General features: G+C 39.3%; 1 protein-coding gene across 1 annotated transcript in view; it reads left to right on the top strand.

Annotated features, from left to right (window-relative positions):
- Positions 1-16,979, top strand: part of HERC5 (HECT and RLD domain containing E3 ubiquitin protein ligase 5) — a 47,222-nt gene that overhangs the window by 6,503 nt on the left and 23,740 nt on the right. The window contains 9 exon segments of the mRNA XM_045473225.1: positions 579-800; positions 2,010-2,101; positions 2,352-2,482; positions 5,265-5,410; positions 6,559-6,635; positions 7,645-7,748; positions 9,773-9,832; positions 12,446-12,539; positions 15,688-15,877. Of these exon segments, the coding sequence (XP_045329181.1) occupies positions 579-800; positions 2,010-2,101; positions 2,352-2,482; positions 5,265-5,410; positions 6,559-6,635; positions 7,645-7,748; positions 9,773-9,832; positions 12,446-12,539; positions 15,688-15,877 (1,116 nt within the window).

The following is a 16,979-nucleotide window of genomic DNA, read 5'->3' as shown; positions in this document are numbered from 1 at the left end:
TTTTAAAGATTTTATTTTCAAGTAATTGCTATACCCACTGTGGGACTCAAATTCACAACCCTGAAGATCAAGGGTTGTATGCTCCACTGACTGAGCCAGCTATTCGCCCCTGGAATCTCTCTTCTAAAAGGGCATTAATCCCATTCTTGAAGGCTCCATCCTCATGATCTCACCTAATCTTAACCACCTCGAAAAGATCCACCTCTCAAATACCATCACATTGAGAGTTGTTAGGATTTCAACATGTGAAATTTGGGGGCAGGGCACAACCATCGAAGAAGCCCACAGTCTAGTGATGTCAGGCAAAGGGTGTATTCAGAGTTAATTATTGGTAAATCACAATCTAGGAAGATGAGGTTTGGGGAAACAAGGACATAACCACTACCCTTTGACGTGGGAGGTAAGGAAGTAGGACTGTTACTGCTAAAGAGAAGATTCTTGTAGTTTTTCTGTCTCAGACATGTGGGATTTAGGAAGTTGAATGTAAGAGACTGGTAGTATGGATAACATATATAATACCCTTAGTTAATGTCTCCTTCACTTTAAACTTAATAAGGCAACATTTTGTTTATGTCAAGGTGGTGAGCTTTTTGCATGGGGACAGAACTTACATGGCCAACTTGGAATTGGAAGTCAGTTTGCCTCAATCGCCATACCACAGATTGTGGAGAACCTGTCAGGAATTCCCTTGATTCAGATTTCTGCGGGAAAAGCCCACAGCATGGCCTTATCCATGTCTGGAAACATCTACTCCTGGGGAAGAAATGATTTTGGACAACTAGGCCTGGGCCACACTGACGGTATTGAAACATTTTCAAATTCATATTATCAGTAAATATATTTGTTAAGTAAGAGATGAAGTTAACACAGTCCTCCCTGTCAAAAATGGTTCAGATCTTCACTTTCATTGGTGCTGTTCTTCCCAGTTAGGTTTGGCTTCAGGGCAGAGTCAGTCTAAGAGATATGCATAGTGTGGAAGTTGTTGCTGCAGTTGAGGCATGTGTCAGGGTTGTGTGGGCTGAGGGAAAGAGCATTGGACTGTGTTCAGAATATCCAGGCTCTACTTCTCACTTCGCAGTTAATGAATAGCAGGGCCTTGCTAAGTCCCTTAACTTTTTTGTAGGTGTTATTTTCTTTCTCTGTAAAGTGACGCATTTGGATGAAATGACCTCTGATGTGCCTATGCACCTAAATGTCTGTTAATATAATTATATCCATGTTAGGACAAAAGGATACTAAAGATTTACCTAAACTCACATATTCTAATCTTATTCCGTAAGGTATTATATCTGTATACACAGATACGGAAAAAACATAATTCTCTTCCTTGAACTACTTCCACAAAGCAGATGTCAAACTGATGATCCAAAATACTCTTGTTCGGGTTTTCAGGTGTGTCAAACTGCTGTGTTACTAGCCGTGGTAATACACATCATATCCCCTGGGTTACTGACCACACACTGCATCTTTCCCTAACGTGGTCCGATGTTATTACTCAGGAGAAACCATAAGTCAATGTTAGAAAACTATTCAAAGGATGGAAAGGGATAAAGAGCAGTTAAACTGTTTTTACTCAATCTCAAAGTGTCATGATAAGGAAATCGTGAAAGAAAGAAGAGGTGGTGTGAGGCAAGGACACTAGTAGAGAATTTAAAAGGAAGAAAGAACCTTTATGTTCATTGAAAGGGTACTTTTAGATTTGAATTGGAAATCCCAGATATGCTACAATTAAAGTTAATCAAGTTAGGTTCAAAGGGGAAGAGTGGGCTCTGGGAAGTGGCTTGACACTTTCACAGGTGAGTTCTCCCATGTGTGGCCCTTTGACCACTGCCTCACCCCCATTTTTAGGCCTAAATAATATACCAACATAGAGGCCTTTCTTCTTAGAAGGTGCTGGGAATTGTTACTGCCAGCTGAGAGATAGTCCAGGTATTACTAGCAACATGGAACTCCAGTGTCCAAGTCAGCGTTTTCTTTTGATCACTTCAGCTGTTCTTTTCCCTGCATAGGTAAAGATTTTCCTTCCCTTATTGAAGCACTGGACAATCAGAAAGTTGAATTTCTTGCTTGTGGTGGCTCTCACACTGCCCTGCTCACAAAGGTGTGTGTATCCTTATTTCTTCCACGGAAGAGCCTTGTAGTGGGGGAAGCACTAGAACACCTAGGTGGGGGTACTTAGTGTTTCCCTGGGAAGAGGGGTCACTTTCCACATACAGGATTGTCCTCCTGATAATTTGGGAGCTTTGCTTTAACAGTCCTTCTATGAATTATTCACGGATGCAAAAGCATCTGTGAATATTACTTCTGTGTTGTATTTCTCTAGAATCTGATAAGAAGTTTCCTTTCCTTAGGATGGGCTGGTATTTACTTTTGGTGCTGGAAAACATGGGCAACTTGGTCACAATTCAACACAAAATGAGTTAAGACCCCGTTTGGTGACTGAGCTTGCTGGGAATAGAGTAACCCAGTTAGCATGTGGAAGGTAAGTTGTAAAATGTCTGCGAAATTTGATAAAATCAATATGATAAATTTAGGTAGGTAGTTTGATAAAATTTCCATCAGTTTTTTTGATTGAAATAAAAGTATTAAACATTTTCAGGGGCACCTGGGTGGCTCAGTCGGTTAAGTATCTGACTTCAGCTCAGATCATGATCTCATGGTTCGTGGGTCCAAGCCCCATGTCAGGCTCTGTGCTGACAGCTCAGAGCCTAGAGCCTGCTTCAGATTCTGTGTCTCCCTCTCTCTCTGCCCTCCCCAACTTGTTTCTCTCTCTGTCTCTTAAAAATGAATAAATGTTAAAATAAAAAATTAGGGGCGCCTGGGTGGCGCAGTCGGTTAGGCGTCCGACTTCAGCCAGGTCACTATCTCGCGGTCCGTGAGTTCGAGCCCCGCATCGGGCTCTGGGCTGATGGCTCAGAGCCTGGAGCCTGTTTCCGATTCTGTGTCTCCCTCTCTCTCTGCCCCTCCCCCGTTCATGCTCTGTCTCTCTCTGTCCCAAAAATGAATAAACGTTGAAAAAAAAAAAATTTAAAAAAAATAAAAAATTAAAAAAACATTTTCAAATGGGTAAAGATGCTTAATTTACATTATTAGATAAAAATAATCTTTGGGGCGCCTGGGTGGCGCAGTCGGTTGGGCGACCGACTTCAGCCAGGTCACGATCTCGCGGTCCGTGAGTTCGAGCCCCGCGTCGGGCTCTGGGCTGATGGCTCAGAGCCTGGAGCCTGTTTCCGATTCTGTGTCTCCCTCTCTCTCTGCCCCTCCCCCGTTCATGCTCTGTCTCTGTCTCAAAAATAAATAAAACATTAAAAAAAAAAAAAATTAAAAAAAAAAAATAATCTTTATTTTAGTATGTGTATTTATTTTCGTTGATTTTTGTAAGATTATTTATTTATTTTGAGAGAGACTGCATACAGCAGAGGGGCAGAGAGAGAGAGAATCCCAAGCAGGTTCCATGCCGCCAGCGCAGAGTCTGACTTGGGGCTCGAACCCACAAACTATGAGATCATGACCTTAGCCAAAATCAAGAGTTGGATGCATAACGGACTGAGCCACATAGGTGCCCCAATTTTTTTTTTTAATGAGAACATGTATTCACTTTTTGTTGCCCCTTTAGTGCAATATCATTGTAACTGTTCAAATGTACTTCACCTAAAAAAAAAAACAAACATAAGTCATTTTATTTGGGGGAAAAATAAATGTGAATCACAAAGGATTGTTCATTGTTCTTTTAACTCCTCGGGGACCAACAATATCCTGAGTTACTATAATTCTTTGAGAGTGGTCATTGAGGATAGGACAAAGTCAGTTGGTTTGAGTAGAATATTCTAACAAGTTTGATTTTCACAGCTTTTTTTTTTTTTTTCTTTTTGAACAAAAGTAGAAAAACTTGCTCAGGCTCTTTTGTTTACTTAATTATTTCTTGATTTGGGGTTGTGGTAAAGTTAAATATTTTCATCCAGATGCACTTACTCTTCTTTGGGGCAATTTTTTCGCATTAAACATAAGCAAATTCAGGTTCTATCTGAATGTTGGGTTCATTTGTTTGTTTACCAAAACCTTTTCTGTAAAAAACTGGTGTATGTATTTTCAATCTATATACCTAATTCTTTTATGATCCTGGAGTAAAATTACATAAATGGATATTAAAGTACACCAGATTATTGGGATGATATGATTCTCTGCATTCAATCTGTCTGCGTTAACCAAGGGAACATTATCACCACTCTGGATTTTTCATAACACACATTTAAGTAGCATGTGTTACAAGAGGAGTTGTCACGTTAGAGATACCTTAATAAAAACCAGAGCAATTCTACTAACATAGAATTCACTGGAAACACTCTCAGAACTGAATGTTGTTAAACTCATTTATATTTATTATAAGAAGTGGATACAAATTAGAACCAAAGGAAGTGATGTATAGGACAGAGTCTAGGGGGAGTTCAAATGAGCTTCCTCTGTCCACTTCCCTTGGAGCCATAGACGGAATGATATTACCTCCTCCCAGCCCGATACATGACAAGGTGTAGAGTTTTGCTGACCAGGGAAGTTCACCCAAGTCCAGAGTTGTTATTGGGGTTTCATTGCTTAGTCATGGTTGATTGAATCATTACTTACAGGGTTGAACTCAACTTCCAGCCTCTCCTTCCAAGCAGGTTAGGCTTCCATGCAGTCAGAGGGGTCCTCTAAGAGCCACTTGCTGGGTAAACTGTTAGGTGTGATCTCAGGATCCTGCCATGAATAACAGAGTTACTTCTATTACCTGGGAAATTCTTATGGCTTAGAGATTTCCTCCCAGGAACTGAGGACAAAGGCCAAATTCTTTACTTACACATTCTAGAGTGGAAAGGACCATGGAACAGATTAGTATCATTGTGGTAAAGATCTTTGGGAAATAGGGAGCTCAGAAAGGATCACCTAATTCCATCTTCTAGGATGGGGAGAGGAGGGAGTCAAGAGATGGCTTCTCTCAAGCCAAGGCATGAAAAAGGAGTAGAAAGCAAGGGGTGCTTCTTGTTCCTGACAAAGGGAACATCATTTGCCAAAGCACAGCAATCATGGCCTTGGAATCGTTCGGGATTCCAAAATCATTTTAGCCACACATCGATGCTATCTTAGTTTCCAGATGGCTAATTTCATCTGATGAGAGTTGATTAGTTTCACTCACTGGGTAGCCTAATTTCAGCAGTTTACTGTGTTGCTGTGTAATCTCTTCATTGTAGGTGACTGATAATTGACCATATGTATTTTTTATTTAATAGGCAGCACACACTTGCCTATGTTTCTGATTTGGGGAAGGTGTTTTCTTTTGGTTCTGGAAAAGAAGGACAACTGGGAAACGGTGGAACACATAATCAGCTGATACCACTTCCCATGAAATTGCCATCAAATGAAGAACTCACATTTGGTAAATTTTGTTAGGAGCACAGGATTTGACACTTTATAAATACCTTTGTCGAGAAATTGATTTTTCTAAGTATGTAATGTAGCAAGGAAAGAAATGTATAGCTATGAAGGGAGCTTCTCTAAACATTGGTTTCATGTTTTTACTTGTAAACAGGTTAAAATATTCAGTATAATTAAGTCAAAATAACCATTAGTCTTCAGATTAAGTCTTACCCCTTCAGATTAAGATTAATGTGAATGTAAAATGATAGAACATGAAATAGGTTATATGGATTCAGAGACCTCTGCAGCCTCCGATTCTCATTTGCAGCAGACCTATTAATTTCACAGTGATTGGTTTTCTTACCTGGTAACACTGACTCTCAATCCCGTCAAGCCCTGAGAATGATGAGCGGCTGATTTATGCCAGGCACTCTGACTGCTTACCCCTTACTTGTGTTATGTCACCCATCCAACAGTTCTGGGAGATTTGTGCTCTCAGTCTCATTTTACTGGAGGTACAGAGACTTGGAGGGCAAAGGGTTAGCCAGTTCTCAAGGCCTGTCAGCGGTTTGGCCAGATTTGAATGGTGGCTTAAGCCACAGAGCTCTGAAACCTTCTACCATAGAAGTGCCTCAAGAATGCTTATTTGCTTCTGAAACCTTAGTGGTGACCTAAAGTACCAGTATTCTCATAAGTTCTTTGGGAAAATGAACAGTAGGGTTATTTCCTTAAGCAGTTCATGTATTTGATTTTTACAACCGTTTAGACTTTTGAAGTACTTATTTACATTCTTTAATAGTTCTTGGTTATATCTGGAGTTGTAGAATATGGTTTTTAGTAATGAGAGTAAATTAAAACAGGACTCAATTAACCAAATAGTGGTTTGACTGTATTTTATACCTAAGCATTTTCATTAAATATGGATGTCAAAGCTGATGGTCACATGTCAACCTTGCAGGTCACCTTTGTTTGCCAGCTAGACTTTACTCTGAAGAAAATGTATATTACTGCTTCATGGATGGGAAATGTGTTGAGTCTTTGTCTATCAAAAAGATAAAAGAACTAAGTTTAAGAAGAATCTGAAATGATTTAAATAGTGTGCATGTTTGTGCCAATGACTTTCTGCACTCTTACTTTCTGTACTTACTTTCTGTGTCTCCCTTTTAGAAAGCCGCACCTCAGAAAAGGAGTTAATAATGATTGCTGGAGGGAATCAAAGCATTTTGCTCTGGATGGGAAAAAAGGTAAAAGTGGATGTCTAGATGTTCTATAACTTCGTTTTTAAAGCAAAACAAAGGGTTTTACCAAGTGTGGTGAATTCCAAAATCATCTAGTTCCTAGTCTGACTTTTGGAGAATAAACATTATTGATCCTTTACTGTCTAAACTACATAAGTATTGACTCCCAGAAATCAGCAGATTTGTCTCTGGTAAATGTCAAATCAGATTTCCTTAGATCTTTCCTTTGCCCTGCCAATGGCATTTGGTCAGTATCCTAGCAAGCTAACAGGTTGACATTCTGAAAGTTTTTTTTTTTTTTATTATTATGTTTATTTATTTTGACGGGGGGGGGGGGGGGTGGGGGTGGGTGGGTGGGAGGGGCAGAGAGAGAGGGAGACACAGAATCCGAAGCAAGGCTCCAGGCTCTGAGCTGTCCACACAGAGCCCCATGCGGGGCTCGAACCCATGAGTGTGAGATCATGATCTGAGTTGAAGTCGGACGCTCAACCGACTGAGCCACCCAGGTGCCCCCCCCCTTTTTTTTTTATCATTACTGTGTTTATTTTGAGAGAGAGGGAGGGAGAGTGAGATGGAGTGCGACAGGTTGACATTCTAAAATGATATTCCCAGCCAGTACTGAAAAAGACTGGAGGTTCATAGGCCTGTGAATAGTGAGCTCATAACCTCCCCACCCTATGTTGCTGAGGCAATCCGAGTTCCTCCTTTCTACACACAGTTCTTTCAGCCTCCCCTTGAGGCTGTGTGATACTCATTTTAATCCAGTTATACCTTACAAAGTGCTACGTGTTGGAGCACTCAGAAGTTTACTTCAGAGTTAAGCCCCTTGGACAAGATGTTGGCAACCAGCCAAATGATGTTACGTCTTGGTTAGAATCTCACTTTATGATTTCCTGGAGCTATGTTAATCCATATTTAAAAATCAGTATTACCCTGTATCCTTAGAATGTGCCTAAAAGGTGGATACCTGTTTCTGTTGTGTCTAAATTGCTGTGTTTTACTTGTTTGTTTACAGAATTCCTATGTTAATCTGAGGAGGAAAATTCCTACATTGAACGAAGGAACTGTAAAGAGATGGATTGCTGATGTGGGGACTAAACGGTGGCAGAATACAAAAAAGTACATATCATGTGTCTTTCTGCTCATTTAGTTCTCTAAAGTCGTGTTTCCCCCTGACTGGTTCTAAACAATACAGAGATGTGAGGTTTTATGGTCTTCAGAGAAACAGGACCGATATATAGGGTGTGTGTGTGTGTGTGTGTGTGTGTGTGTGTGTGTGTGTGTGTAGAGACAGACTTATTTATTTTTTAAATGTTTCTTTTATTTATTTTGAGAGAGAGAAAGTGTGTGAGTAGTGGAGGGGCAGAGAGAGAGAATCCCAAGCAGACTCTGCAGAGCTCACGGGGCTCAATCCCATGAACCTATGATTCCATGACCTGAGCCAAGATCAAGAGTCAGATGCTTAACTGAGTCACCGAGACACCCCATGAGACAGAGACTTATTTTTAAGGAGTTGGCTTATGTGATTGTAGGAACTGAAAGTGCAAAATAATAATGCAGGCCAGCAGGCTGGAGACCCAGAGAAGGGTTAATATTGCAGCTTGAGTCCTAAGACATTCTGGAAGCAGAATTCTCTATGCCTGGGAACCTTTTTCTTTTAAGGCCTTCAATGAATGGGTGAGGCACACCCTCAGTATGGAGGGTGATCTGCTTTACTCAAAGTCTATTGATTTAAATGTTAATCTCCTCTCAAAAATACCTTCGCAGGGTGCCTGGGTGGCTCAGTTGGTTAAGAGTCTGACTTCAGCGTAGGTCATGATCTCTCTGTTCACGAGTTCGAGCCCTGTGTTGGGCTCTGTGCTGGCAGCTCAGAGCCTGGAGCCTGTTGCAGATTCTGTGTCTCCCTCTCTCTCCCTGCCCCTCCCCTGCTCGTGCTCTCTCTCTCTCAAAAATAAAAAATAAACATTTTTTAAAAATGTAAAAAATACCTTCACAGCAACATCTAGATTGGTATTTGACCAGATATTTGGGTTCCGTGGCCTAGCCAGGTTGACACATAAAATTGGACATCACAACTAACCTGGAAGCTCCATGGGGGCAGCTTTCTTTATTGCAAGTCTTTGTACCTTTGATATGTTTGCATATATTGTGACTCTTCTGAGCAGGAAATACAGTTTGTCTATATAATTTCTCAACCCTGTTTGACTTTAGAACCACTTGTTGGTGGACTTCTATTCACAGCTTGAACAGTGTGGGCAGTCTTGATCAAAACAGTGCAGCTCCTTCCATCTGTAAAGATTATACTTTTTTTTTTTTTTTTCAACGTTTATTTATTTTTGGGACAGAGAGAGAGGGAGACACAGAATCGGAAACAGGCTCCAGGCTCCGAGCCATCAGCCCAGAGCCTGACGCGGGGCTCGAACTCACGGACCGCAAGATCGTGACCTGGCTTAAGTCGGACGCTTAACCGACTGCGCCACCCAGGCGCCCCAAGATTATACTTATTTTTATAAACCTTTCCTTTTAGAGATATTTTTATGTTTAGGTAATGGTTTCCTAATTCTGAAAAGTAGTTGTATGAAATAGTTTCATCATAATGGGCATAGATGACCAAGAACGCTGCTGGTGACTCCACTTACTGTGGTAAGCACCGAGCAATGTATGGAATTGCCAAGTCACTGTGTTATACACCTGAAACTGATGCATTATATGTCAACTATACTTCAATAATTACAAAACAAAAAACTTGTGCTGTTCCTTCCAAGATGCAACTTGGGTGTTTCCCGCCACCCCCATCCTTCCATTTAATATCTGGTAATTTTTTTTTCTACTTAAGTGGAACAAAAATAAATAGTGGGATGGGAATATTTTATTTATTCAAGGAAATACCCTAGGTCAATCCATTTCATCTTTCCCTACGGCTTCTGTGAGTACATTATCTTTTTATTACTCATCTTTGCCACTTAAATTTTAAGATTGGGAGAATGGAAGAGACTTGTAGATGCCCTAGGCAAAGCGTACGCAAACAAATCCAAGACAGAGAAGTTTCAAGGACTGTTATGAGATGTTTTATTTATCATATCTCATGCTTAAGGAGGCATACACTATAATTTGTTTTAACCACCATCTTATTTCTAATACAGGGAAATCAGAGAGATATTTTCTTCTTCTGCTTGTCTGACCGGAAGTTTTTCAAGGGAAAGGTAATATAATATATATATATACATATATATATATATATATATATATACATATATATATATATATATATGTATGTTTAAGATTCTGTTAAAAATAGTGTGTCCAGCATCATGACTGTAGTTAATACCATATTGTATACTTGAAAGTTGCTGAGAGAGTAGATCTTAAAAGTTCTTATAAGAAAAAAAAAATCTTAACTATAAGTGCTGTTGGATGTTAACTAGACTCAACGTGGTAATTATTTCACAATATATACATAGATTGATGTGTTATGTTGTATGCACCTGGAACTAATATGTTATATGTCAGTTTTGTTTCAATAAAAAAAATGAAAGATTATAAAGAAAATGGCTTGAGGGTAAAATAATTAGTTTGGTGTTTTTATCTCTTTTTAAAAATTACTTTTTTTTTTAAAGTAGGCTTCATGCCCAGCACGGAGCCCAGTGCACTGAACTCACAACCCTGAGATCAAGACCTGAGCTGAGATGAAGAGTTGGATGTTTAACTGATTGAGCCACCCGGACACCCCTAAAAATTACTTTTTTTAACAAAAGCATATATATGAACACTGTAGAAAATGTCAAAAATAAAGACCTGTGACTGAAACAAATGAAAATTGGGGTGCCTGGCTGATTCAGTCAATAGAGCATGTGACTTTTGATCTCAGATTGTGAGTTCAAGCCTCAAGTTTGGTGTAGAGATTATTTAAAAATAAAATCTTTTTAAAAAAAAGAAAAAATGAAAATCACCCATAATCCACTTAAAAGGAACAGCATTTGTTTATATATCTTTTTTCTGTGCAAATTTATTCTTTTACTAAAAATGTGATTATGTTGTTTATATATTACTTTTTTTGTTGTTGAGAGAAATCGCAAGCAAGGGAGGGGCAGAGAGCCAGGGAGACAGAATCCCAAACAGGCTCCGTGCTGTCAACACATAGCCTGATGTGGGGCTCGAACTCAAATTGTGGGATCATGACCTAAGCCGAGACCAAGAGTCAGACACTTAACCAACTGAGCCACCTAGGTGCTCCTGTATATTGTGGGTAATAAGCTTAGGAATCCCCTGGGCTTACACCAATGGGTTAACAAGGCATAAAGAAGTACAAAGCCATAGGATGCTCACACCTGAGTTTGGGTAAACAAGATTAGAACCCCAGGATAGAGCAGGGGGTGAGAACCCCAGGATAGAGCAGGGGGTGCAAAGGCACCCAGAATAGAGAGGGGTGCAAAGGCCCCCAATACAAATGTATATGAGGTAAGCAAAATTAGGCATTCAGGGCAACAGTGCCCCCCAGTTTAGTACTATAGCAGAAAGCTGCTTTCATAGGAGGAAAGGACCAAGTTAAGTAAACAGGTAAATAGGGCTATAGACCACTGCACTGTGGGTGACGTTGCCCAGAGTGGAGCTGATTAGCGCAAAAAAAAAAAAAAAAAAAAGGTGCCTTGTTAACCCTGAGGTTATTTGCCCTATTTGTCTTATCCCCTAGGCTAGCTAAGATAAACAGACATGGCGCGTCTGTCTGCCGTTAACATCTGCTCATCTGCCTGGTGCCAGGATTTTGTTTTATATTGACCCAAACCCCAAACACCATATATCTTCAAAACTCCCTTTGCCTCATGCCCGTGAGTTAATGTTCACAGATTCATTGTCTCTTTGTGCATGTCCATCACATTTGTAAGCCTTCTGATCTTAATAAATACAGGGCAAGGACCCTTATTTGGGGCTCTTGTCTTTTCCCAGACATTAGTCATCTCTTGCTTTAATCCTGCATCCCGCTCTCTTGGTGGCCAAGAAAGAACTTCAGACTTAGAGTCTATGGCAGTATATTACTTTATATTTAATATATTTGTCCATTTTCTGTTTATTAATAAGTTCATGTTATTCAATATTTTTCTTAAACATGATTGTGATGGTATTCCATGGGAAGGACATAACCTTAATTTATTTAGCCATTACCTTACTGCAAGATCATAAGTTTTCTTTGAATTTTTGAATATTATGAAAGAATGACTTCGCACATCTTTCCCTAAATATTTATATAATATTTATCTGAAAAATGTTACTGATTTTCAGACAGCAAATACATGTATTATTTTATAAAGGATGTGTCTATGTCCAAGACACTGAGCATATTTAGTTAATAAATGTAATTCACAAGATACTTAAACATTTCATTAGTAATTTTCTGTTGCAACATTAAGAATTTACTGCTCTGAAGTAAATTTTTTTAAACCGAACTTTCAGTCCATGTAACTGGGAGAAATGGTCATTTTTTTCAGAAATGGGAAAAACCTTTAACTTTTTTTTAAGTAAATATTTAAGGTAAGACAATATCTGAGTTAAACTTGGATAGTATACATACATATATATATAGTTAATTTGGTCTTGATATTTTTTGGCGTTTAGAAATAATCATAAGTTGTCAACTGCATTTTCAATTGTATTTGTATTTAGCCAAATTACATTTATTGTAAAGCTGAGGGAAATACTAATTTTATTGAAATGAAAAAAGGTTCAGAAGAAACTTTTCATCTGAATTAATAACCTGATAAAATATTTTATTTTGAAGAGTGCTGCTTCACTTACTTATCCATTGATTTTTCCTTCTACAGAAGAGCTGCAGAAATGATGCCTGTTCACTTGGACTTAAATAAAGCAAGAAATGCTTTTAAGGAGTTAACTCAGAAGGACTGGATTGCTAACACGGTGGTATTCCTTAGATTGTTATTTAGGAAAAGAAACTACACTAAATCATTTTTTATAAGAACTCAAAATTTCAGAAAAAAATACCTTGTTTTGAGAGTCTCTGGGAGCCTGTAGCATAGTAAGATGAGATGAAACTCACATGGTATTCAGGAGTTGGCCCCCTGGGGGCACAATGTTCGCTATCATAGTCACACAGATTACAAATAGTCTGAATGGTTCATCTGTATACACACACACACACACACACACACACGTATGCATAGATGCACATCCTTTCTAGAGGGAGTTTTGTCACCTCCTGGCTGTAAGGAAGATGATTAAAGGATGTGTTGAGATTGGTACACTACCATACAAACAGCATGTTCTTTGCAATGGTCTTAAACGTAAGTATAGAAATAAGAACACTTGTTTTTGGTGTGAACATCCCCCTTACCAGGGACTGCCTGGATTCTTTTTCTCTGTGTTTTGCTATAGGTTCTAGAATGTTGTTACCCTTTTAGGGATTGTCGTTTCTTTGTTTCAGTATTAAGTCTTTGGGTTTTCCACTTGCAGATGCTCCAAACATGTTTCCTTTATTAATTTAGCTTTTCTTAAGCAGCCTTTATTAATTTATTTCTCTGTTCCCTTATACTGGTTGATCTAGGGGTAGTACTGTCTATGTTCGCTCAGTCTGTTTCTTTTTGGGTCTCACTCTGGTTCCTTCTCTCGCCCTCTCTTTTACTTCTCTCTCCCTAGGCCCCTCTGTCTTCCCCCTTCCATCCCCCTGATCCTCCTCTCTTTCCTCCTCTCCCTTTCTTCCTTCCTGTCTTCCCTATCTCTCCTCTTTCCTTTTCCCTCTCTCCCATTCCCTTCTATTTCTCTCTCTCTCTTCCTTTCCCCCTCCCTGTCCTCCCCTCTCCCTCTCCCTCTTATTTGCTTTTGGCCTCTGTTTTTGTACCTTTGATTATTTTTCCCTTTCAGTCTCCCTGACATCTCTCCCTCCTTCCTCTCTGCTGCCTTGCATGCTCTCTTACTCTGCCATAACCAACATTCTGTATCTGAGCCTCAGGGTCTCTTTACACACGCTTCTTTCTCTCAAGGGAAGATGAAAGTTTAATTGTGTTAACTTTGGCAGAACCACAGCCCTATTGGGGGTCTGAGGAAAATGGATCCCTAATTATGCACCTTTATCAGGACTCTGCAGCATTTAGTGGAAAGAGCACCATTTCTCCATCTGTGGAGAGATGAGTTTGGGCCAGTTCCTCACTAAAGCTAATTATACCTTTGATTGTGCCAGAACAATATTGTATGATATGCTGTCAACATAATCATAGAGCAGTCTTCCATTATTTCAGACCAGATAGTTGGATCCTAAGACCTATAATGTTTCTTTCTATTTTGAGATTTCTGTGACACGGATACACAGATTTTTGCAATTCATTTATTAATTCAGGAAATACTTGAATAGTTGCTATGTGTAGGGCACTGTGGTGAGGACTCCTGATGAAAATGAAAGATCCATACTGCCTGTCTTTAAAATGGTTAGTGGGACCCACGACACGAACATGCAGATGTTAGTGGGAAGGCTGGGTGTGTTTTCCACTCCACTGTCTTCCCTGAGGTCTCACTTAGAACCTAGTAGATGTATAATAAATATTTTTAGATGAATGAATTCAGTCATCACTAGGGCCATGGATGTTCACCTCTACTTAAACTACTCAAACAAGGTCCCCAGAGTAAGTACAAATTTACCAGGTGCTTACCTCAGAAATAGCATTCCTGGCAGTCAGGGAAGTGTACCCTGAGGCCCAGTGTGTGAAACAATACAACTGACCCGAGAATATCACAGTAGTTCTGCAGGGTTGGGAGAAGGTTGTGAGGCTTGAGGATATGACAGATGATGAGCAAAGAGGTAAGAGGGGTGTGTGTTACCAAGAATGTTTATAAAATAGGTATGTGCCCTCTAAGTACTGAACCATGTAGTAGGAGTCTGGCTTAATGAGTTTTTTGTTTGCTTTGTTTTTTGTTTTTTGGGGTTTTTTGGTAATGTTTATTTTTGAGAGAGAGAGACAGAGCATGAGCAGGGTGGGGCAGAGAGAGGGAGACACAGAATCTGAAGCAGGCTCCAGGCTCTGAACACTGTCGTCAGCAAAGAGCCCGAAGCAGGGCTCTAACTCACAAACCATGATGAGATCCTGATCTGAGCCGAGGTTGGATGCTCAACTGATGAGCCACCCAGGCACCCCTGGCATAGTGTTTTGATATAAAAATAGATAATTATAAGAATTTATACATTTAGAGATACCATTTAGCTAATATCATAATTGAATGATTAAGAGTTTGGGCTGTGGAGTCAGAAAGATCCAGAAGAGATTCCCACTTAGCTCTGTGACCTTGAGCAAATAACACATTTCTTGCCTGTAAAATAGGGTCAATAATATCATGTATGTTGTAGAAAAAAATAAGGATTAAGTGACGTAATTAACACGTGTAAGTCACTCAGCATAACATCTGACAAATAAGTACTCCATAAATACTAGCATAGCTTTTGAGTGGGTTTTGAAACAAATTATTTCTTTTATCTGATACACATCACATAAACATTCAGAATTGCATTTGAATTTTTGCTGAACACTTGTGTTCTGAATTGGGGAAGTGGTAAGGATGTCAGAAGGGCTGGAAACTAGAGTTTGTAGTGGAGGGAGTTCGTGATGAGACAGGTAGTCATACGAGAAGATAGTTGGAAACCATGTTGGTTTTTGTTGTTGGGATTATTGCTTTTTGTTTAGGGTTTCTATTTTTGTTTTTCTTTGGTGTTCTTAAACATTCTTTTTCTTAAAAAAAATGAGGGGGCAGAATGTAGTATTTATTATTGGGAGGGCTGCCTGTTCTGAATTCCTTGTTTAGTATTCCTTGTTGATCTAGTGTAATTCTTACACACGTGATTTCTTCTTGACCTCCTTCATGTTTCATAGCAATAGAGTGGGGATAATGCTCATCACCTACCTTGGGTATCTGGGAGGCTAGGTGAGATGGGATGTAAATGTGGATTTTAGGACTGAATGATCACTCCAGCTGGAATGAAACTCCAGGTTCTAGATTTTCTTTTATTACAAGTTGCATCCTGCTATGTTTTGAGTGTCTTTTTCCTAATCCTTTTTGACCGCAGATAACTACATGTCTCAAGGATAATCTGCTCAAAAATCTTCCGTTTCATTCTCCACACCAAGAAGCTTTAGAAATTTTCTTCCTTCTTCCTGAATGTCCCATGATGCATGATTATAACAACTGGGAGAGCCTGGTGGTTCCGTTTGCAGAGGCTGTTTGTGCCATGAGTAACCAGTCTTTAGGGGTTCTGGGTAAGACTGAAGATTTCACGTTTGAAAATACTTTCACCATCCTTTCCATGGAAACACATGCCTGCTAAAGTTATAGCCAAACTTAGATACTTGTAAATATGTTCATGGTTTTTAGTTCATACTGTTAGCATATTGTAAAGATGCTGTAGTAATTATTATAGTCATTCAAAATAGATTGTTTTAGTACCTTTTAAGAGTTTTGGTAATGGTACATGTGTGGTTTGGGCATGAGGTCCTTTGTCTCCAACTTTTCATTATGAAAAATTTCATACATACAAGTTGAAAGAATAGTGCAGTGAATACTCATATATCCTCTACTTCGGAGTCAACGACAGTTAATTTATTGCCATGGATGTTTCTCTCTTTATGTGAAGAATACATTTTATTTTTGCTGAGGTACTTGAAAGTAAGTTGAAGACATCATGACATTTTACCTATAATATTTCAGCATGCATCTCCTGAGAACATGAGATCCTACCTTACCCCATCATTATCACACCTAATAAAATTAGCCATAATTCCTTAATACCTAGGTCATATTCAAATTTCTGCACCTGTCCCAAAAGCATTTTACAGCCTTTGTTTTGAGTCTTAAATCACTTGTCCTATTGAACACCCCACATCTAGATTTGTCTGATTATTTCTACCTTTTTCTGTATCTCCAGTACACTGGCTGTTAGATCTAGGGTTTTGGTTAGATTTAATGAGGTTTTTGAAACAAACAGTGCATTCAGCCCAAGGAAGTCCATTCTTATGTTTTATTAAACATAGGTAAGTAAGTGATTACAAGCTAGTTTTAAGTTTCTTGGATTTTTTTATAATGCTGAGAGGTATGTGTGTGTTTCCTTAAAATAAGCTTCTTGGGCCAACAATGGGCTTGAACTCCTGCCCCTGTGATTGAGTCACATACTTTACCAATTGAGCCATCCGGGCGCTCCTAGAGATGTTTTTTTGGTTGTTGTTTTTTTTTAATTTTTTAAAAATGTTTTTGAGACAGAGAGCAAGCGGGGAGGGGCAGAGAGAGAGAGGGAGAGAGAGAATCCCAAGCATGCCCTGACACAGGGCACAATGTCATGGTTGGGGAATCGAGCCTCACATTGGG

Source organism: Leopardus geoffroyi, chromosome B1 (assembly GCF_018350155.1).
Source record: "Leopardus geoffroyi isolate Oge1 chromosome B1, O.geoffroyi_Oge1_pat1.0, whole genome shotgun sequence".
NCBI classification, from domain to species: Eukaryota; Metazoa; Chordata; class Mammalia; order Carnivora; family Felidae; genus Leopardus; species Leopardus geoffroyi.
Note: the sequence above shows the minus strand (reverse complement) of the source record. Positions and strands in the feature narration are given on the sequence as shown.